The sequence below is a fragment of the Sinohyriopsis cumingii genome, chromosome 1 (genome assembly GCF_028554795.1).
Source record: "Sinohyriopsis cumingii isolate HCF-2022 chromosome 1, ASM2855479v2, whole genome shotgun sequence".
NCBI classification, from domain to species: Eukaryota; Metazoa; Mollusca; class Bivalvia; order Unionida; family Unionidae; genus Sinohyriopsis; species Sinohyriopsis cumingii.
In genome coordinates, this window is record NC_142961.1 from 25091100 (window position 1) to 25114758 (window position 23659).

Here is a 23659-nt window from a genome sequence, read left to right on the forward strand (position 1 = left end):
GGGGTGAGTGATTTATTCTAGTTATTCTTGTGTGGTATTAATCAAACTGTGAACAATATGGATCAAGATGTACTGTTGCATAGTACACCAGTTGATCAGGCCCCATTTTCTTCAAATGTTTGGACAAGAAACTCAAGCTCCATCTCAAAATCATAAGAGCATGTGTAATCTATAGTACATACCTTTGTGCAGATTTAGAAGACTAATAGAGGGACATAGGAAAAATTTGAAAGTTCCGTGATTTTGGCTTTTTATTAGCTCATCTGGACGTAAGACCAAGTGAGTTTAAGGTATGGTTCAGCATCCATCATGCTTCTGTCATGTGTTGTGAATTGTGTGTCTATCAACCATTGCTTGTTACCACTTCAGAGTCCATATTTTTTTCTAATTTCAAACTTGGATAAAGGTTTATGTTGTCAGAATCTTGGACCAGTTTGATAATGACCAAGATCCATGCATATCAAGGAGGTAATCTTAGTGGTCTTGCATCTGATTGGTTAAGCATGTTGCCATGCCAGAGAGTGTATTTCAGAGCTGATTTTAATTCAGACTTGGAATATAAGCTTATGTCATTAAGATCTGGGACAGTTTTAACAATGAGAAAGATCCACACATACTAATGAGATTATCTTGCATCTGAAATTACTATCCTTCCGGATATGACATTTCTGATCCATTTCTGATCCAACATGAAATAAATGTTATATCAATAAGATCTCTGATTAGTTCTATAATGAGATAGATCCACACATACTGATTAGGTGGTCTTGTATCAGACTGGTTTAGCTTGTCATACCTCAGCAAGCCACATTTCTAATCCAGTTTTAATCAAATTTGAAATATGAGCTGATATCTTCAAGATCCCAGATGGGTTTAATAATGAGTGAGATCCTTGGATATTTTTGAGGTAATCTTGCATCTGACTGGCAGAGCTTGCAACTAGTCTGGAGCCTATATTTCTTATCTGATTTTTTTTTTATCAAAACTTGAACATGTGCTTATATCATCAATATCTTCAATAATTTGAATAATGAGCAAGATCCATGGATGGTAATGGGTTCTTATTACTGCTCTGGAAGCCATAATTCTAATCTGATCAGGATCAAATCTAGAATAAAGGTTTATATCATTATGTTCATGAATTGAAATGTGAATAGGATTCATGCAGATATATGAAATGACCTTGTATCTAATTGGCTGAGCTTGTTGCCACCCTGAAGGCATACTTTTGATCTAATTGTCATAAAACTTCAATAAAAGGCTATTAATAAGATAACTTGCATCTAATTGGCTGAATTTGTTACCTCTCAATATCAAAAGACAATATTTCTCATCCTGTTTCTATAAAATTTGGTAGATAGGTTTGTTATTATCAGGAACTTGGGTTACTTCGGTTAAGAGCAAGAGACTCAGCTTATTAACTGCGCCATTATTTATGTAACAAATTTTTATCAGGATTGAGTAAAACAGGTCAAATTGACATGATATAAAATTTGGGAGATAGTTTACCTAGGATGTTTACTTGCAATATTACATAAGCCTGCTTATTGAAATGGGCAACTATTAAGCTATGCAGGTCAAGTGAGCAATATCTGGCCCACATGGGGCTCTTGTTCTTATCAAAATTATAGGCTGTCAAAGTTTTTGGACTTATGAGCCTGGCTTGAGTCTCTTGCTGAATGCATTTTAGGAATGTCCTCCTACATGTGTGCAACTGTGTGTGTGTGTGTGTGTACATTTTGCATTGGAAGCAATGGGTCTGAACTATCTGCACTTACATGGACATTTGATATGCAGATTTTACATGATTTAATTATAGGATATGAATGAACCTGCCAACTTTGGTACTAATGAAGAGAAGCCATGGAACTGGCCTGCAAATAAAGAACCTTGGAGTCTGAACTGTCTCATCAACAACAGTACACTTGATCACCCACCATACAGACCAAGTAAATTGGCAATTTTAATAATCGTTATTATTCACTGAATTCTTATTTATCTTATCTTTTGCAATTATTCATATTATTCTAATTTGAACACCTACTGTACTAGAATTACTGACAAGTTCTGATAGTTTCTCTTATATTTTCTTATTGGCAAAGTTTTTCTGTATCTTTTAAAGAATGTATCCACGGTTTATACAACCTTGAATAATCTTTGAATGTGATTATTGTCTTGGAAAATCCCTGAGTGTTATGATTGTCTTGAAAAATCCTTGAATGTGTTGATTGTCTTGAAAAATCATTGAGTGTTATGTTTGTCTTGAAAAATCCTTGAGTGTTATGATTGTCTTGAAAAATCCTTGAGTGTTATGTTTGTCTTGAAAAATCCTTCATTTTGAAAAAAGTTGGTTTTATCTTTAAAAGGTCCTTGAATTTTTGCAAGAAGTTCTTGAAAGCCTTTGAAAAGCAACTCCCTGGTTCTGTACAGACCATGAGAAATTATCTTTTTGGTTTGATATTCTAAAACCAATCATATAAGCCAATCATAATTTACAAGGCGTTTATTGTCTGACCTGCACCCGAGAGAAGGTCACCTCTCTCTCTCTCTCTCCCTCTGACTCTCTCTTTCTCTCTCTCTCTCATACTGTCCCACTTATGCTTATTCTTCCCAGCTGTGATTGGTATAACAGTCACCCTCCTTAAAAAAGACCAGGTATATTCCATCCTTTATGAACATGCTATAGATTGTTATCCCCAGTATATACTAACTAGGTTCTGTCTTTAATTTCATAAATAATATAAATACTGACTCAGATTTTATTGTTAGAATATGCATTCATTAAGTCAAATCTAAATTGTGGTTTTTGTTTTAAAATCCACTTGAGTAATTATTTCAGTAAACTTTACTCATTTGAATAAATTGAATTTAAATACTTGTTGACATTTTTTTGTCGTAACTTAATTTTAATTGTGTATTATTTGTATCATTATTTTATAACATTACTGGTATGTCAGACTGGCACATTAGATATGCCTCTTAGTTTTGTGAACAAGTGAAATGTTTGAAGTGTGTTGTTACAGATAAAATATACACTTGATTGATAATATTTGTTCTGGTGTCCTTGAATATTTTCTATTATATCTGGTTCAAATAATATTGAGAAAAACTGGTTCCCTACTTATTATGCAGATATGCCAAACATTCCAAACTTGCAATTAATGTTTAATGAGAGCCAACATGTAGTATCATGCTTGGATATCATGGGTCATTTCTTGTTATAACAAGCTTAATAATTAAACATAAATGACCTATAAACTGTTTAGGGCCAAATTCTATTTCAACAATAATAACCTTCAAATTATAGTAGGGCCAAGTTCTATTTCAGCATGATGACCTTCAAATTGTATTAGGGCCAAATTCTATTTCAGCATGATGACCTTCAAATTGTATTAGGGCCAAATTCTATTTCAGCATGATGACCTTCAAATTGTTTTAGGGCCAAATTCTATTTCAGCATGATGACCTTTAAATGGAAGTAGCACCATATTCTATTTCAGCATGATGACCTTTAAATGGAAGTAGCACCATATTCTATTTCAGCAATAATGACCTTCAAATTGTTTATGGCCATATTCTATTTCAACATGTTTTCTCCTTAATTGAACTATATCTAACCTTCACATGGATCAAACCTATTTCACTTATGCAGTTTCCTGGTTAAAGCTGTGATTAGACTTTTACTTATAAGAAATGTATCATGGATAAATTTTAATTTACAATTAGTTGTGGTTAAATGTTACTTTATTTAACCTGAATTTTCATTACTCTAGAACTAGAGGGAGAAACTATTATTTCATGTGCTATTCATTCACTACAGCAAGTGGGAAAACATTGTTCCATATGCCATTCAGTCCTCAACAGTTAGAGTGGGATACTGAGTGTTGTATGTGCCATATATAATAGTGAATGTACCATTGTACCATAGAATAGGGTTAAAATAAATGAATAAGATACAAATGATGATGATACATTTATTGTAAGAAGTTGCTGATATATATTTTCTAACAACACAGGAGGTGTGTATGGAATGTACCTATCAGACAAAACGCTTTGCATGGAGGCATTACAGGGAAATGGAAATCTACGACACTATGATGTTCACAGTTTGTATGGATGGAGTCAAACAGAACCTACCTTAAGGTAGTACATTTTATTTTTACTAGTGTATCAGAGTCAGAATCAGAAAATTGTAAACTATCCAATGCTTTATAGTCATGAGTGATATTATGAGACCTTCCAAATGTCCATTACCATAATTTAATTAGAGCAGCAATTTAAAATACTGTGGGACAGACTTCAAATATGTTTTCTCAGTAGGAAGACAGATTATATATATAGCAGATATAATAATAATAATAATAATAATAATAATAATAATAATAATAATAATAATAATTAAAGCAATATGACTCCTGGGTTACTGTTTATACTCACTTATAAGTTGAATCCTAAAGCAACTGCACATACCCAGATATGCTGGTGTATAATGTACATGCAGATCTGGGTCTATGCAATCTGTTAGGAGTAATCAGTAAAACAAACAATAAAGACCCAGGTCTGCCAGTGCATTATGTGATGGTAGATCTGGGTCTGTGCAGTCTGTTAGGAGTAATTAGTAAAACAAACAATAAAGACCTAGATCTGACAGTGCATTATGTGATGGTAGATCTGGGTCTGTGCAGTCTGTTAGGGGTAATTAGTAAAACAAACAATAAAGACCTAGATCTGCCAGTGCATTATGTGATGGTAGATCTGGGTCTATGCAATCTGTTAGGAGTAATCAGTAAAACAAACAATAAAGACCCAGGTCTGCCAGTGCATTATGTGATGGTAGATCTGGGTCTGTGCAGTCTGTTAGGAGTAATTAGTAAAACAAACAATAAAGACCCAGATCTGACAGTGCATTATGTGATGGTAGATCTGGGTCTGTGCAGTCTGTTAGGAGTAATTAATAAAACAAACAATAAAGACCATGATCTGAAAGTGCATTATGTATGATAGATCGTTGTTGTTTGCAGTCGGACATGACTTGTGAGTGAGTTTATACAATCCTTTCAGGAGGAGGAGGTGGGTAATAAAGAAACTTGAATGATTCTGTTTCAGAGTAGGTACATTCTACCAATTGTTACCAGACACAGGAGATTCATGAACCATTGAAGGTGTTCTAATTTTTGGGGAATGATCTTTATAAACATTTTACCATATTCAGAACAATTTAGGATACATGCACTTTTACAGGATGATGAATATTTATTAACATATAAATTCTCAACATATCAAGTGATGTGAACTCAGTGATAACAATAAAAATTAATTCTAAGATACTTATAAATTTAAACCATATGTCAACCATCTTAAATGTTATCATATTTTACAAAAATGTTTCTTTCATAATGAATGAAATTTAATGATTTAAATTGTTTTTTTAAAAAGTATTAAAAAGTAGTTTAATATCTTGCATTTCTGATAAGAAATTACTTTACAGTTCTATTTTAGTGTAAAATGATTTTTTTTCTACAATATCTTGTGTCAAGAGGATATTGGCAACCTTCACATAAAAACTATATCTGACTCAGATTTTAGTATGGTATTGATTTCCTGCAATATATTCAAGTTGTATCTGATTCAGATTTTAGTATGGTATTGATTTCATGCAATAGATAAAAGTTGTATCTGATTCAGTTTTTAGTATGGGATTGATCTGATGCTATTGATACAAGTTGTATTTGACTCACATTTTAATATGGTATTGATTTCCTGCAATAGGTACAAGTTTTATCTGATTCAGTTTTTTAGGATGGGGTAGATCTGATGCTATTGATGCAAGTTGTATCTGACTCAGATTTTAGTATGGTATTGACTTCATGCAATAGATACAAGTTGTATCTGACTCAGATGTTAGTATGGTATTGATCTGATGCTATTGATGCAAGTTTTATCTGACTCAAATTTTAGCATGGGATTGATTTCATGCAATAGATAAAAGTTGTATCTGACTCAGATGTTAGTATGGGGTTGATCTGATACTATTGATACAAGTTGTATCTGACTGACATTTTAGTATGTGATTGATCAGATGCAGTTCATACAAGTTGTATCTGATTCAGCATTAGAGTATTTTATTGATGTGATGGTATAGATACAAGTTGTATCTGATTAAATTTTTTAGTATAATATTTATTTCATGCTAACAAAGAAATTCTGCATTTTGTTCTTTTAGAGGTTTGCAAACTGCCACTGGAAAGAGAGGAATGGTTATCTCAAGATCAACCTTTCCTTCAAGTGGACGTCACAGTGGTCATTGGCTTGGGGACAATGACAGCAAATGGTCAAATCTTCATGATTCAATTATAGGTGAGATATTTTTATTCTGCCACTGAGTGCAGCAACAGGGTCATCTTGTTTTGGTACAGTTCATTCTGAGAATCTTGATTGCCTCCAAACCAATCAACATAGACAAATGAAATTCAATCAACATAGACAAATGAAATTCAATCAACATAGACAAATGAAATTCAGTCAACATAGACAAATGAAATTCAATCAACATAGACAAATGAAATTCAATCAACATAGACAAATGAAATTCAATCAACATAGACAAATGAAATTCAATCAGCATAGACAAATGAAATTCAATCAACATAGACAAATGAAATTCAGATACATTATTTCTATGCACATGCAGATGACAATGATTGTATTTTTAGGTGATTGCATTGCACTAAACAAAGTTACAGTGCTTTCCTTGCAATTTACTTTTCTTTTTAAATTAGCTTGGTTCTTTGTTTTGTTTATTGTGTTAAACCACATTATTTGATCTTTCTTTGCTGCAATTCAATGAGCAGTATTTAATGACTCAGCATGGTGTTTTTATAGGTAATCAGTCCTGGCTAAAGCTTTAGTGTGCCAGACATAATTACAATGCATTGTCTTGGTAAATTCTAGCTTGGACACCAAGATATATTTCAAAGGTGTCATGATAGTTGAAATACTTACAAATACTAGACCTGAACTTTCACAAAGCATCTTCTGTTTGATCTAGAATCTGAACAAATCTAGTCAAAGTATCAACATGGGCCATGTAAGTAACTCGTAACTGTAAATGACATCATTGCAGAAGCAAATGGTAACAGAGCTGCTGGGAAGAAGTTCAGCGTAGCAGATTAATCTGTAGGGGAGTGGAGAAGAATGAAAGAAAGATTGACAGAATGCACAAAGAAAATGGAGCAAAATTATCAAGACTTTAAATTGTATTATATCACATGTGCATTGTATGGCAGAACATTTTTTGCCATCATTCTGAGTCAAAAATCAGGCTGTTTGTATTATACACAAAATTAAAGTAGACTTATTAATGTATCCAGTGGCATAGTGGTTAGAGCATCCACCTCAGATGCGGGAGGTCGTGGGTTTGATCTCTGGCCGAGTCATACCAAAGACTTACAAAAATGGTGCTAACAGCTGCATCGCTTGGTGCTCAGCATTAAGAGGTTAGTTTTAGGACTGGTCGGCCTGGTGTCAGGATAATGTGACTGGGTGGGACATCATGCTACATGTCTGCGGCATGATGCCCCAGTACTAGACATCACTATAAACTGCCACATTGCAGACATCATAATGATATGACTGAAAAATTGTTAAAGCTACGTTAAAAATCCAAATTACATCACTTATTAATGTAGACCCCAATATGCTGGTGTACCAGGCAGTGATTGGTCTGGCACTGCACTGTAATTAGGTGTGTGGTATTGATGAGCCAATATGACTTTTGTAAATTTGTGTTACCATTTTTATCAAAACCATATTTACTCTTACATATTCCATCTGATAAAGATATATTCCCTCTGATGTGTTCACTCTGATACAGACATATTCACTATGACAGAGATATATTTACTCTGATAAAGATATATTCACTCTGATAAAGATGTATTCACTCTGATAAAGATGTATTCACTCTGATAAGGATGTTTTCATTCTGGAAAAGATGTATTCACTCTAATAAAGATGTATTCACTCTGATAGAGATGTAGTCACTGATAAAAATGAACTTCACTCTGATAAAGATGTATTCACTCTGATAGAGATGTAGTCACTCTGATAAAAAATGTATTCACTCTGCTAACGATATATTCATTCTGATAAAGATGTTTTCATTCTAATAAAGATGAATTTCACTCTGGTAAAGATGTATTCACTATGATAAAGATGTATTTACTCTGATAAAGATATATTCATTCTGATAAAGATGTGTTCACTCTGATAAGGATGTATTCATTCTGATACAGATGTATTCCCTATGATAAAGATGTATTCACTCTTGTTTTAGGTATCGTAGAATTCAACCTCTTTGGAATCCCTTATGTAAGTACTTATGTGATTCCTTTCTTTCAATATTATACAAATTTAGTATAGGAGTACGTTGTAAAGACATTATGATGTGTATTTGTAACCAAAATATATGTAATGTTTACTTTGTAATGAACCAATGCTCCATGCTGTATATGACATCAGCTGTCTGTATTTTTCACTACATAAGTCATTTTTGATAAGTGTTTAACTGGAAAATTAACACAGTTATGGCCAAAGACATAAATATGCAAAGATTTTGTTGACAACAAACATCACTACTTGTAGAAGATACAATCTTGCTTGATATATTTCATATGGCCTCAAATTACATGATGCTAGCCATTGGAAATGTTCCATCAGTTTCAATCACCTTCATTTAAATAACTTGTATAAGGTCTATCAGATCACAAGCTAATTTGTATCAGTAAAACGTTTGCTTATGTGCTGATTCACAAAATCAAACATCAATCAATCAATCATGGAACACAAACTACCATCATGTAGATGATACATACAGTTGTTTTTGTTAACCTATCATGACATGTTTCCAATATATATATATGGATCTTTCAAATTTTAATGTGCTATAAGTTATAAGTGTGAACCATCAGAAACCACTAGTTGTGTATATATATATATATATTATATACTCATTTTTTCTCCGTTAACTATGCATTGTCAGAATCATTCAGTATTTTACGATACTGAACTCACAAGCAACTTCATATTGCACTCACAAAGGAACTACTTTCTGTAGTAAACAAACAATGGACGTAGATGGCCAGCACTTTTTGTAAACAAATCATGTACACTCATATAGTAGGCAGTTTATTTTTTGGTTGATTACATTTATTTCTGAATGAACTAAAGCAGATGTTTTGTGGACTGACACATACCAGCTGCTTTGCTACATTCCAAATTAACTTTTTGATATAATGTTTCAGATTTAGGCAATTACATCCTCCTTACTGCACTCAAAATGAAATAAACATTAAATTCCATAGCATCTTTTTGATAATTGCAATTGAAAGACTTCATCTTTTTCTCACATTATGATTTCAAACATTCAATGGTAGAACAGAAACACATTTGCTGATATCAACATGCTTCTCCCTCACTACTTCAATCCGATGTATTTCATGTAGAATTGGCATATAAATCCAGTCTGTAATAATAATAACAATAATAATAATAAAATAATATTAATAATGAGGACTTTGTATAGCGTCTAATCTTTAGAAGCTCTAAGGGCTTTACAACATTAGACAACACCTATAACATAAAAAACATATTTAATGATATGATTACAAAAAACAAACACCATGAAAATAGAAAACATAACAAACATGCTGAAAATATTTAAGGTTGGAAACATTGTTAGGTCTTTAAATTTGTTCTTGCAGTCTAAATAAGTGAGTTTTAAGAGCACTCTTGAATGGGACCACTGTGTCTTTGTGTCTAAGTTCAGTGGGCAATTCATTCCACGTTGCTGGGCCCTGGTATGCAAAAGAATATTGTCCACATGACTTTGTTTTCATAGTGGGAATAATGAGTATACGATTGTCAGAAGAGGGGCATAAAGTATCTTGCTGGTGTGTACGCATGGGTGAGGTCACATAGGTATGTTGGACTAGAGTCGGACAGTGAAATGTAGCACAGAGAATAAATTTTGTGTTTGATTCTGGATCAAATGGATAGCCAGTGTAGGGTACAGAGCAGTGGGGAGGTCTGCTCTGATCATGGTACTCTAAGTATGATCCGAGCAGCTGTGTTTTGAACCTTTTGAAGTTTCTGGAGTAGATATTGAGATGAACCAGACAGAATTGAGTTACAATAGTCCAGTCTTGAAAGTACTAATGAACACACAAGTGTTTTAGTGGCATCAACTGAAAGATATTTGTGAATGGAGCTGATGCGTCTTAGCTCAAGATATGCAGCCTTGCATATGTTCATGACATGTTGGTGCAATGTGAGAGTACTGTCCAGAGTAACACCTAGGTTTCGTACTGACTGTGTGAATTTAATGTTGGTGTTGCTGATATTTATTGTTTGAGGTAAAGAATGTAAATGAGAAAGTCTTTGTGTTGTGGTCAGAATGGCTTCAGTTTTATCATCATTCATCTGTAGCTTGTTATATGTCATCCATGATTTCACGTCAGAAAAGCACCTCTCTACACCTTGGATGGATGGCAGCATCAACTTCAGTTGGGTGGCTAGATTTGTATATTTGGATGTCATCAGCATACAACTGGTGAGACACTGGATGATGATCTATGACACTTTAGAGTGGTTGAGTGTATAGAATGAAGAGAACAGGTCCAAGAACAGACCCCTGTGGAATACCACAATATAGATTAACTGGGCTGAAGTGTATTCCATTTGCACACACAATTTGTGTCCTGTTGACCAAGTAGGACTTGAACCACAGAAGGGCTGTATCATGAATGCCAAATACATGCTGGAGATGATGAAGTAATATATCATGTCTTTTGTGTCAAATGCTGCAGACAAATCAAGGAGGGTGAGGACTGTAATCTTTCCACTATCCAAAGCAGAGAGAATGTCATTAACTAGTTTTAGAAGAGTAGTTTCAGTACTGTGGCAAGGGCAATATGCAGATTGTACATTGCTGAAAAGACTGTTTGAATTCAGATAAGATACAAGCTGGGATGGAACAACCTTTTCTAAGATTTTTTATATGAATCATGAAATTTTGTAGAATATAAAAAACACCAAAATCTATTCATTCCAGATCAGACGGAAAAGTTGCTGCAGTGTGCATTCATTCACAATATGAATCTAAATTTCAATTTTAGGTAGACCAAAATGCCATTTTCTTTCAAAAGTTATGTCTAACGAGCGACTAAGTTCAGATTTATCTGGGCGGAGTTATGTGTGCATTAATAATGTTGTTGTTGTGTAATGATGAATCTGTGCTTGTGTATTTAGTTTGGAATATGGCATACATTCAGTTACTTTGTTTCTTGTAGTGTATTTTGTTTATATAAATAAGCCTTAGTTATAATAAGAAAAATGAGCATATAATAAAAAGGTTGCTGCATTTTGTATGGGAAAATATGAACTCCTTTTGTCAGATGGATATACTGCAATCCCATCCAAAAAACTCATTGATATTTTCCCATACAAATGCAGGAACCTATAAATACTGTTGGATATATATGTACTGGAAATTGTGTCATTGTTAGCTCTTCTGATCATAGACCATAAGAGTTTATGGAATGGCCTGTTGTCTGACATTTGTTGTCTGTCTTATGTCTGACATCCAACATCAATTTATCTGTTAGTACATGTTGGTTATTGCTAATCATCCTAACCTACTGGAAGGATTGATATGAAAATTTACACACAAATTCATCCAAGGTGTAGTTGGTCTAAACTAAAATGATACTACTCTGACATCCAGTATGGCCACCAGTGGCGTTATTACAAATTTTATTTTAGCTGTTCCTCATGAATGGAAATTCATATTCTCATGGGGCTTTGACGAGAAAATGTCTTATGATATCTAGATTGTTCTAAATGGAAATGGTACCAATCTGACATCCAGTGTAGTTGCTATGGCAGCCATCTTGAAAACATTGTGATATCTACTCCTCCAGAATAGGAAATCCAGTGGGCATGGGATTTTCACCAGAATATTTCTTATTATGTCTATTTGATCCTAAATGACTTTGGTACTGCCAGGACATCCAGTATGACTTCATTTCTACATCATTTACCTTCAGTGAGTTTTGTGGATAATTGCACTTGAGTTAAAAAGAAAGCCTATCCATTTTGAGATATAAAGGTCAAAGTTACTGAGATAGAATGAAGAAAATGGTCTCTGCATAAAAACACCACTTCTGAATCACAGACCAAGACTAAACTTTGTGAATGGCTTGCACTTGGTATAAGGAAAGAAGCATGTTGACTTTTGGTGTTAAAGGATAAAATGTCAAGGTCACTGTCACTGAAAGAAGAAAAATGTTTTTTGGATAATAACTTTAGTTCTAGTCCATATTCCTTGAAAAATGTTTGTTAAGAGCTTGCACTTAAGCTGTAAGGGTCATTATGATTCAAAGAAATAAGAGTTTTACAGAAAAACATTTATTGTTGGCTTTTCTTCATGATTATGTATTTTGTATATCTGTATTTTGTAACTGACCTTTGTTCAAAATCAATTTCATGGTGTACCTGAACAGTGACATTGTTTTTGTAAACAACATAATATGTAGCTAATATTTCTCTGTGATTATTGATTAAATATTCTGATCATTAATAATGGAGGTAAACATATTTACTTGTGTCAGAGTGAAGAACATCAGTTTTTCACCTGGAAATTTCTGATCATTTTGATTACTTTGAATGTTTTAGAAACTGACCCACATCCTTACTCTATTATTTTGTCTTAGCTTTTTATATTAATGTTGTTTAATTAAAAATTACACAATCCTGGAATCAGTCTTGTTGTTTTAGATTAAATCATTGTGATACCTCAAAAGATTGTTGGTACATTAGTGCATTTGAGATTACATCATATCAATACATTCAATATTGGAATATATTTGGAATACCACTGGAATTCATTTGGAACTCTATACTTTGAACTTGTGAACTTTTAGGACTATCTGGGATTTATTTCACAATACTGTAAGTTTTTAAAATTTTCACTTTGTATTCAAGAGAAATAAAGTATATTTCTTCAATTTTACATTGCTTGTTGTTTTTTTGCTATTTTCTGTTTCTTAATTTAAGACCATAGAGTCGTAACACTTACACTTTAGATATTCAAGCAACAGATATATTTTGTGGTCTAGAGGGTTTCTTCATGGTACCATAGTTCCAGACTGCATACTTTGTGCAAACATCTGGGTCATTGATGCCCACTGGTTAATAACCTTCAGAGTCATGTCATCACATGGACCACTAAATCCCAGTTGTACTTGTAATGTACTTTTGTTTAGTAAAAGAAAAGATATTTATTTCACCACAGGTTGGAGCAGATATTTGTGGGTTTAATGGAGACACAAATGAAGAACTCTGTCAGCGCTGGATGCAGCTTGGGGCTTTCTATACCTTCTCCAGGAATCACAATGCTATCAACTACAGGGTAGGATTTTTATCTCAAGCTTTAATTGTTTGAGGACTTTGTTCTTCTTTGTGGTTTATGTTAATTAGATCTACTATCCATCTTATACTTTGTTCTAGGCTGACTAAATGTATTACAGCTAGTATCTATAATTGGCCCCTAATTTTCTTTCAGATATGAAATTAGGACTTTTCATCTTCCTGTCCTTCTTTCTGTCCATCTATCCAGCCAACTGTCTGTACATCCCAATTTTGTTTCACACAGTTACTCCCTTTATTATTACATTTCATCCTAATTTAAAATGCAGCTTAGTAGTGACAAGAACATGGCTGAATTCAATTCTCAACAATCTATGTCCTCATTTTTGTGGAGTTGTAACCTGATTGTTGGACTCCCCAGCTTTTGTTTCTGCACAGTAACTCCCTTAATTGAATTACAACCAAACTTTGTATGGAATTTTATATTAATTTGGCCTCAGCCATATTTTGATTGTCAATATTCTACATCATTGTGTAGTAAGGTTATACCTCCAACTTGTCAGACACCTCCACTATAATATGTGCACATTAATGCCTTTAATTCTGATTGTGTGTTTCAGTCAAATTTTGTAGGCAGCTTAAGAATGATTAGAAATTAGCTAAATTTGATTGTCAGGTTTTGTGGGACCCCGAGTGACAGAGTGGTCTAAAGCGCTTTCCGTTATGGACCAATGCCATCTCACCTCTGTCTGCGTGGGTTCGAGTCTCGGATTTGGCTAATGCGGGTATTTGAGAAAGCTTGCCAGTAGCTTCTCATGGGTCGGTGGTTCTTTCTAGGATTTTCCCAGGTTCTTCCTCCGCCATTAATACTGGCCGCCATGTATAGCCTATCGTGTGCTGAAAAATGGCATTAAACCCTACAACAACAACAACAACAATTGTCAGGTTTTGTCAGGATTCTGTTTTAATGTTTAGTAGAATTATAACCACTTAATGTCAAGCTGACTCATTTTTGTTTCCACACAGTAACTCCCTTAATTATTGGGGATATAAACTAGATTAAGTTATTGATGAAGCCTGGGCTGATTTTGCTTATCAGTGTTCAACATTGTCATTCAGCAGAGTTATGGCCCTAATTACTGAATCCATCCAGTTTCATTTCCAGACATGAACTGTCTTATCATTGAGTTTTAACAGATTTCATAAGGGGCTTGATATGGATGACTGTGTTTGATTGTCAGCATTATTATTTCACTATATGACCACCATTAACTATCGCTTTCCTCTACAAATCTACTTCCCCCTACTGCCAACAAAAAGCAGAAAACAGGGAAGTTGCTTGTTCAGAAACTTAAACTTGTAGGTCTGCTTTAGACCCAGTGGTTACTTGAAAAGCCTACATGACAATAGAATGATGTTTGCTTTAGGTCTAGTGGTTACTTCAAAAGCATACAAGACAATAGAATGATGTGTCTGCTTTAGGCTCATTGGTTACTTGAAAAGCATACAAGACAATAGAATGATTTTTCTGCTTTGGCCCAGTGGATACTTCAAAAGCCTACATGACAGTAGAATGATGTGTCTGCTTTAGGCCCAAAGCATACATGACAATATAATGATATATATCCCTGTGCTTTCTTTAGTTTATCTTCACTCCCAGCAAAAGTGAACCACCCCTTGATTTCGTCCCCTCTCCCCAATGCTAGATCAAAATTCTAAAACTATTTTGCATTTTGACATACCATCATCTATTATATTCTCTGTATAATAAAGATTAAGTCTTGAACAGTGTAGGAGCTGCACAACATTGCGTACATGAACAGTCAGACATACATGTGCACATATATATATGGATGGACAATCATATTCCTCATTTTCATCAGAGAGTGTGCAAATGAAAAATAAGAAAAGAAATTATAATCTGAAACATAATTTATTTTTGGCACTCAAGATGCAATACATCAGCTTTGAATTACCTGCAGTTTTCTCATTAGTATGGAGCCTTTTTCTCACCTGTCTGAAGGTCAAGTGAGCTTGTCATATGGCTCTGTATCACTTTAGCAATTGACCTGCATCTGCTTGTCAACACTTCATTGTGAACACTCTAGAGGCATCATCTCTGATTAGATTTTGATCCCACTTGATACATAGGCTTACATCACTGAGAAGGGTTACATCACTGAGACCTCTATCAGGTTTTCATCACACTTGATATATAGTCTTACATCACTGAGACCTCTGTCAGGTTTTCATCACACTTGATATATAGGTTTACATCACTGAGACCTCTGTCAGGTTTTCATCACACTTGATATATAGTCTTACATCATTGAGACTGCTGTCAGGTTTTCATCACACTTGATATATAGGTTTACATCACTGAGACCTCTATCAGGTTTTCATCACACTTGATATATAGTCTTACATCATTGAGACCTCTGTCAGATTTTCATCACACTTGATATATAGGTTTACATCACTGAGACCTCTATCAGGTTTTCCTCATACTTGATATATAGGTTTACATCACTGAGACCTCTATCAGGTTTTCATCACACTTGATTTTTAAGCTTACATCACTGAGACCACTAATGAATTTGACACTCATGTATATAAATGAGGTGATTTTGTTCATGCATATTAATGATGTGATGTTGTCTGTGCATATTAATGATGTGATGTTGTCCATGCATATTAATGAGGTGATGTTGTCCATGCATATTAATGAGGTGATTTTGCAGTGAATAGGTTGAGTCTATTTCTTTTTAGGCCATATTTCAGATCCGACTTGATCATACTTGGTTTGTTAATAAACTTGTAAGATCTCAGTTGAGTTCAGTTAAGCATGGCATCTAGGCATTGGCTGAGCTTACTACCACACTGAAGGTTATATTTCCAATAAGATTTCGATCAGACTTAGTATGTAGACTTGTATCATGAACATCTTGGGTTAGTTTGGCATGAAATAGCCATTAATGTGTTAAAAGTCCCATCAAATGATTTTGATCAGGCTCATCAAGCCCTTAAAGATGTTTGACTATAACTAAGATTTATGCATAATAATTAGGCATGTGATTTGCTGAGCTTGTTAGCAATCTAGAGGTTTCATTTCTGAAGAGATTTTGATGACACTTGGGTCGGAGCCCTGAAACGGATTAGTTTACAAAATCTTCACTTCATTTGTGTTTTATTTGCATTCATTCTGCAGTTTATTTGCATTCTCTTCAGGTTTGCATTTCAGCTATCATCCCATCATTTGTTATCTCTCTTCTTTGTAATTAGTGCATCTGATTTTGCGTTTGTCACTTTCATTCATTGCAATGGTTACCTTTGTAACGTGTTCATTTGTAATTCATTTACCAAGGTCAGGATTTCCATTTTGTATTAAATGGATAGAATTACAGAGTTTTCAATAGATGTGTACCCTTGGGTTTTGACACGTGGAATTTAAATATGACCCATTTTTGAAGCATTGAAATTTTGGCTTGTTTATCTCTCTGACACACATAGATTTGGGCTGGAGCATCAATCTTAATTACCTATGATTCACCTCCAGCTTACTTTCTTACTAAGATGCTGTCCATAATAAATTTACTGTATGCGGCACTGATTCACATCAGTTTGACATCAGTTTCCACCTTGACAGCCAATAAAATCACACTAGTGGAAGATATATACAGACTGGGTGGAGCTAACTGTTCGCTGATGTCAGGTCAGGCTTAGGTGCAACTGAATTAGGTTGGATGGTTTTGAGAGTATGTTTGAAGTTTATGATAGAGGAAGAGGAACCAATTTTGACATGAATGGACTGCCTTTTTGATCAGATATCTGCACTGGTATGTTTAGATATCAAATTATACAGAACTGGTCAAAACTTGAGCTTAACATTATGGCAGGTCACGAAACCAGTTGTCAAAGTAAGTGGACCAACCTGATAACTTGAATTGTTTTATTAGCAATTTGCTTCATTTGGCAGGATGCTTCAAAATATGGAATCATTTATCACTTCACTGGATTCATTTCTGATAAAATATTGGCATTTGTTTGATTGCACTTTAAATTATAATCAGTTAGACTAAACACAAATATATGGCTTCTTGCTAAGCCAGTTTTCAGTGTGGGATTGTGGTTTTTTGTGATTAATTTGCTTCAATTGGCAAAGTGTTTAAAACCTCAAACATTTTAATTAATGGATCATTCAGAAAAAATTGATTGGACATAACACTCAGTGCATACATTTGAACTTTAAAATGACAATGGCACAAAGACGTATATATATTTTTCTGTCCCGGTTACGGAAACGACCTATCAGTGATGTATTTTCTGACCCTCAGGCTCCAAAGAAACAGAAAGATAGTGTCAGCTCTGAGGAGAATGAGAAGAAGACTCAATCACAATTTGTTAGAAAATTTAAGGACAAGTGGGGAAGAGAACTGACAATATTGTGATGTACATCCTTGATATCTGAATAATATATGACCTTCATAGTTGTATGTTTATATTTATGTTTTATATTTCTGCATATAAAATGATTTGAGCAGTTGATAATAGAGTATGTTGAGAAGTTTAAAAGATAATAAAGTATAAAATAATCCTCTGTCTGTTTCATATACAAAATATACACACAGCAACACAAAATTGTTAGAAAGAGAAACGCTTTTACAAAAATAAGATTGTGTATTTCTTACATATTTCTCATTATTCAGCACAAGAAAAGAAATCTTAAAGATCATTTGTTTCCACCAGTAATGAGGAATCAGAGCTATGCCATGTTCACCTTATAATTCTTATACATGCACAATATGTTTATTGCTAGTGAGTAAATCTCAAAATTCTTCCGTCAAAAATATTTAAGACCTTAAAGTTTTATGATATACAGAAGTTGTTGCCAATTCTGTGTATGATGGCTTTACGTTTTGACCAAGTTCTGGTAACACATGCAAATCATTTGTTTTTGTTTTAGGTCCAGGACCCTGCTGCATTTGGTCCTGCTGTGGCTAAATCCTCACGTCAGGTTTTGGAGACCCGCTACTTATTGCTGCCCTACCTTTACACTCAGTTCTACCGCACACATACACAGGGTGGGACGATTATACGCTCAATGATGCATGAGTATGTATTGATACAGATGTAAGATTGTTATGCATCCATGTGTGGATACTCATTAAGCTCATGAGAATTAAATGTGTGCAATACTAGAAAATAAAAATTATTTATTTCAGACTACATAGTCCATTCATCTAATTATAGATATAAAATAAAACTATTTTAAACATAAAAAAATCATATATGAGGCAAAAATGCAAAGGAAAGTGCAGAATACACTTTCAGTTAGGAGTTTTTTTAGTCAGAGAAATATAATAAATTGACCAAATTAAATGAGATCTACTCACCATACTTAGTAGGCTCTTGTATTGTACTCATAGATAACTCACTTATTTAGATGTACCCAATAAATGGGGCCCTCAGTTATGTGGGGTTTTGACTCATAATTGATTCATATGTCATGTAGATAAATCACAACTTCCTGGTCTCACCTTCACCCATTCCCCTACTGAGTCTTACCAGACTAAATTTCTGATGAGATTCGGTTGACTGACATTATTTTCAAGGTCTCAAGGTGATACTTTGTGCTAAGTGACCAAAATCATCTTTTAAATTGGTATCTCCAATACAGTGTGACTGAACTGTCTAAATTTGATATGTAAATGTGTTCACAGCAGGGGTGTCCCGTGATCTTTTTAGCATTTGGTGACCAATGACCCAACTTTCAAGGTGACCAAGTGACATTTTGTTTACCAGGGGAAGGACATTGTAAGCAAGATAACAAAGAAAGACATTGAACCAAAGCAGTTCTTACAGGACATTTAGATGCTTTCAGAGAACCAGTCCCATCTGGATATTTAGATGCTTTCAGAGAACCGGCCCTTACTGAACGTTTAGATGCTTTGAGAAGTTTTCAAGACCTGATTCAGTTGTGATGATTGCTACTTAATATTCAGTGTAAGTGAGGTGCTTTATCTAGAGAAGGAACCATTACTATTCCATGTAGGAGAGGTACTTTGGTGGGGCTCACCAGTTTGTATGTACTTTTGAGAGAGTGACATATGTAGGGTGAGTTGTTTGCATACTTGGATGTAATGTGGCCGACTTTTCTGTGGATATTGTACTTATGGAAATTGTACATGATCTAGCACACTGGTAACTAAAATGTCTGCTTCCTTGTGCTAGCAAAATCAGCCTGAATTAGTCTAGAGTACACTATCTTTAGCACCTATTAAAATAAAGAAAATGATTTTTTTCCAGCTAGACAATACTAGCTTCTGAAAGTGCAATAGATGAATTACCAAAGATATAAAATGTAAAAAAAAGTTATCAGCTCCTTTTTTTACAATTAACCTCTGAAGTCCAGTAGGCAAAAATGACCAAGTGGAGCTTGCAGATTTTTGAAAGGTACACATCTGGAGTAAGGCCAAGCTGTATACTCTATAACCCATATTACAACCATCAATCATCCACCAAAATAAAGGGAACTAAAGGTTCTTTGAACAATACCTAAGATATACAACATGTTTTTAAATAGCCAGTATAACCAGTGAGGACACCCAGTGAAATTCTTTTTGTTTAAAATTCTAACCCAATGCAAAATATGAAACTTATTTAGTAGAGTACCACCATCATATAATGAAGGAACCATTGTCAGAGAGGTACTTTATCTAGTGAAGGAACCATTAATAGTCAGTGTCAGTGAAGTACTTTAGGGGCGCTCACCAGTTAATATGTACTTTTGAGAGAGTGACATATGTCAGGTGAAGTAGTTCGCATTTAAAACATTTACAATGGAGAGAATGTTGGCATACCTCTATGCTACATTAATGTAATGTGGATGATATTTCTTTTGGATATTGTACTTTTGGAAATTTTACATGATTTAAGCACACTGCTAACTAAAATGACTGCTCCCTTGTGTTAAAAAATCAGCCTGAATTAGTATAAAGTACACTGTACATAGCAGCTATTAAAATAGGGAAAATGAATTTTGCCAGACTAGACAATACCAGCTTCTGAAAGTGAAATGAATGAATTACCAAATATATAAAATGTAAAAATAAGTTATCAGCTCTTTTTAATACAATTTACCTCTGAAGTTTAGGAAGTGAAAATGACCAAGTAGAGCTAGCACTTTTTTGAAAGGTGCACATCTGAAGTAAGGCCAAGCTGTATACTCTATAACCCATAGTACACCCATCAATCATACACCAAAATAAATGGAATTAAAGGTTCTTTGCATTATACCTAAGATATACAAGGCCTTTTTTAAATAGCCAGTATAACCAGTGAGGAAAGCCGGGGAAATTCTTTTTCTTTAAAATCCTAACCCTATGCAAAATACTAAACTGTAGAACGCCACCTTATCTGGTGAAGAAACCATTAATATTGATTGTCAGTGAGGTACTTTATCTAGTGAAGGAACCATTAATATTCAGTGTTAGTGAGGTACTTTATCTAGAGATGGAACTATTAATATTCGGTGTCAGTGAAACTTTATCAAGTGATTCAGTGTCAGTGAGGTACTTTATCAAGTGAAGGAACCATTAATGTTTATTGTCAGTGAGGTACTTTAGAGAAGAAACCATTAATATTCATTGTCAGAGAGGTACTTTATCTAGTGAAGGAACCATTAATAGTCAGTGTTAGTGAGGTACTTTATCTAGAGAAGGAAATGTTAATATTCAGTGTAAGTGAAGTACTTCATCTAGAGAAGGAACATTAATATTTAATGTCATTGAGTTACTTTATCTAACAAAGGAACCATTAATGTTCATTGTCAGTGAGGTACTTTATCTAGAGAAGGAACCATTAATATTCATTGTAAGTGAGGTACTTTATTTAGGGAAGGAAATGTTAATATTCAGTGTAAGTGAAGTACTTCATCTAGAGAAGGAACATTAATGTCCTTGAGGTATCTTTTATAGTGAAAGAACCATTAATGTTCAGTGTCAGTGAGGTACTTTATCTAGAGAAGGAAATGTTGATATTCATTGTCAGTGAGGTACTTTATCTAGTGAAGGAGCAAGCTTGTAAGGAATGTATATCTAGCATGAGTTAACCAGACTGGACAAAATGTGATACACTGATGCATTAAGGGGATCCCAAGACCTGATTTATAGCTATTTGTGACGTGCAAAAATTCTCCAGGTTACATGAAGACATTCTCTATGCAGTGTTGGTTAATTTGCTGTTGGAGGGTGGAGGAGGCCTGACTTAATTGGATATTTAGTTGCCTTTTAAAGGATCCCAAAACCTTATTTGTTTCTGGTGACCATGACCTAATTTTCAAGGTTACAGGACACTTGATTTACTTTATTATTAGCATTCTTGCATATTTCACCATTCTCCAAATGCTGTTTGCTTCTCTTTCAGCCTCTGTTTAAACTTCGCCTGTTCATTCAGATCAAATTTAAGTGGTTCCATTTGCATCAGATTTCACTGTAACTAGTATACTTCCCTTGACACTTATCAAAAGTTTATAAAGTATATCAGAAATGGTTTACAAGATCTTGAACATGAGTGAACTTCCACTCCTTTGCAAAAGATATCATCTAGTGATCAAGGACATTTTTTCCGGGCCTTATGAACCAAAATTAGGTCATGTTTGGTCCAATTATATTACTTTTTCCAGAAGAGCTCAGACAATTTGATCAAACTTGGTAAAATGTTTGTTATGAGCTGCACTAATTAAAATTGTACCTGGTGTGGCTGCCTTATCTGTGATATGGCTTTGCAACAGGTTGGAAAATTTATTTTCAGCTTAATATCCAGAAGGACTGAGCTAATTTCAGTCAACATGGTAGGAAAGGTTATTAAGACATGCTTTATCAAACTGTGTCTAGGGAGGCTTCCCTAGCAATGTTGTGGCTTCCATAGCAGCTAAATTAAAAACATATTTTCAGCTTTCTGTCAAGAAGATATGAATCAGTTTAAATCAGACATTTTAGGAATGTTTCTTATGACATGCGTTTATCAAACTTTTGTATTGTGTGACACCCAAACAACAGTGAGGCTTCCTATGAAACCATATAGAAAACCATATTATCAGCTTATCTTGAGGCAATTTGAATCAAACTTTATTGGAATTTTTGTGAAAATTATGTCCAAAGATGACTCCCTTTCCCTTAGTTAAAATTCCATAGCAACCATATGGAAAACCTATTTTCAACTTCTTCAATAAATCAGAATCAATTTCAGACTTTGAATGCTTTTTTTTCTTCTTTTTATGACACATGCTGTGTCAAAATTGTTTGGAGTGACTTCCCTAGCAATGGTGTAGTTTACTTTGCATCGAAGTTGAAGCCTTGTTTTCAAAATCTTCTCTCTAACAACTGAGTTGAGTTTGTAGACATGGTGGGAATGTTTATTAGGACAGTTTCATGTACTTTTAAAATCCTTTCCATGGTGACTTTTAGCAGTGGTCTAACTTCCACTGCAATCATAGGGATAACCTATTTTCAAGTCCAGAACAGCTGAGATTTTTTTTTTATCAGACAAGGTAGGAATGTTGAAAACAGGCTTTATGGTATTTTGGGTTACTTCACTTGTAGCACTGTGGCTTTCTCCGATGCAACCATGTAGGAAACCTATTTTTGACTTCTCCAGAATACCTAAACAATTTTTCATCAGAAATGGCAGGAGTATATCTTGGGATATGTTCAGTCTGTATTACATCTAACATGGCTTTCATAACAGGGGCATGGCTTACATAATCTTTTGGCTCCAGCTAGTCTCTCACTGACACTTGGTGTATATCTTGGCCATCTTATGAATATGTACATACTGACCAATCAATTTGTTTCTATGATTTATGTAAGAGTTGTCCTTTTAACTTTAACCAGAAACAACTGGTATTGTATGCAACAGTCAGCACTATAGACTTGTCTCCATCATGGTTGTAGAGGAAAGTTGTATGGGAGTTGGGGGATGGTTGTGTGGGAGTTAGGGGACAGTTGTGTGGGAGTTAGGGGACATTCGTGTGGGAGTTATGGGACAGTTGTGTGGGAGTTAGGGGAAAGTTGTGTGGGAACTAGGGGACAGTTGTGTGGGAGTTGGGAAACAGTTGTGTGGGTGTTGGGGGACAGTTGTGTGGGAGTTAGGGGACATTTGTGTGGGAATTGGGGAACATTTGTGTGAGAGTTGGGGTACATTTGTGTGGGAGTTGGGGGTACATATACATGGG

At 34.4% G+C, this 23659-nt stretch overlaps 1 protein-coding gene across 1 annotated transcript in view; it reads left to right on the plus strand.

Moving 5' to 3' along the window:
- LOC149806565 (maltase-glucoamylase-like) overlaps positions 1–23659 on the plus strand; it is a 301187-nt gene that overhangs the window by 255000 nt on the left and 22528 nt on the right. The window contains exons 55-60 of the mRNA XM_089954697.1: positions 1820–1949; positions 4017–4143; positions 6224–6357; positions 8336–8370; positions 13352–13468; positions 18389–18537. Of these exons, the coding sequence (XP_089810823.1) occupies positions 1820–1949; positions 4017–4143; positions 6224–6357; positions 8336–8370; positions 13352–13468; positions 18389–18537 (692 nt within the window). The remainder of the gene's footprint in view (positions 1–1819; positions 1950–4016; positions 4144–6223; positions 6358–8335; positions 8371–13351; positions 13469–18388; positions 18538–23659) is intronic.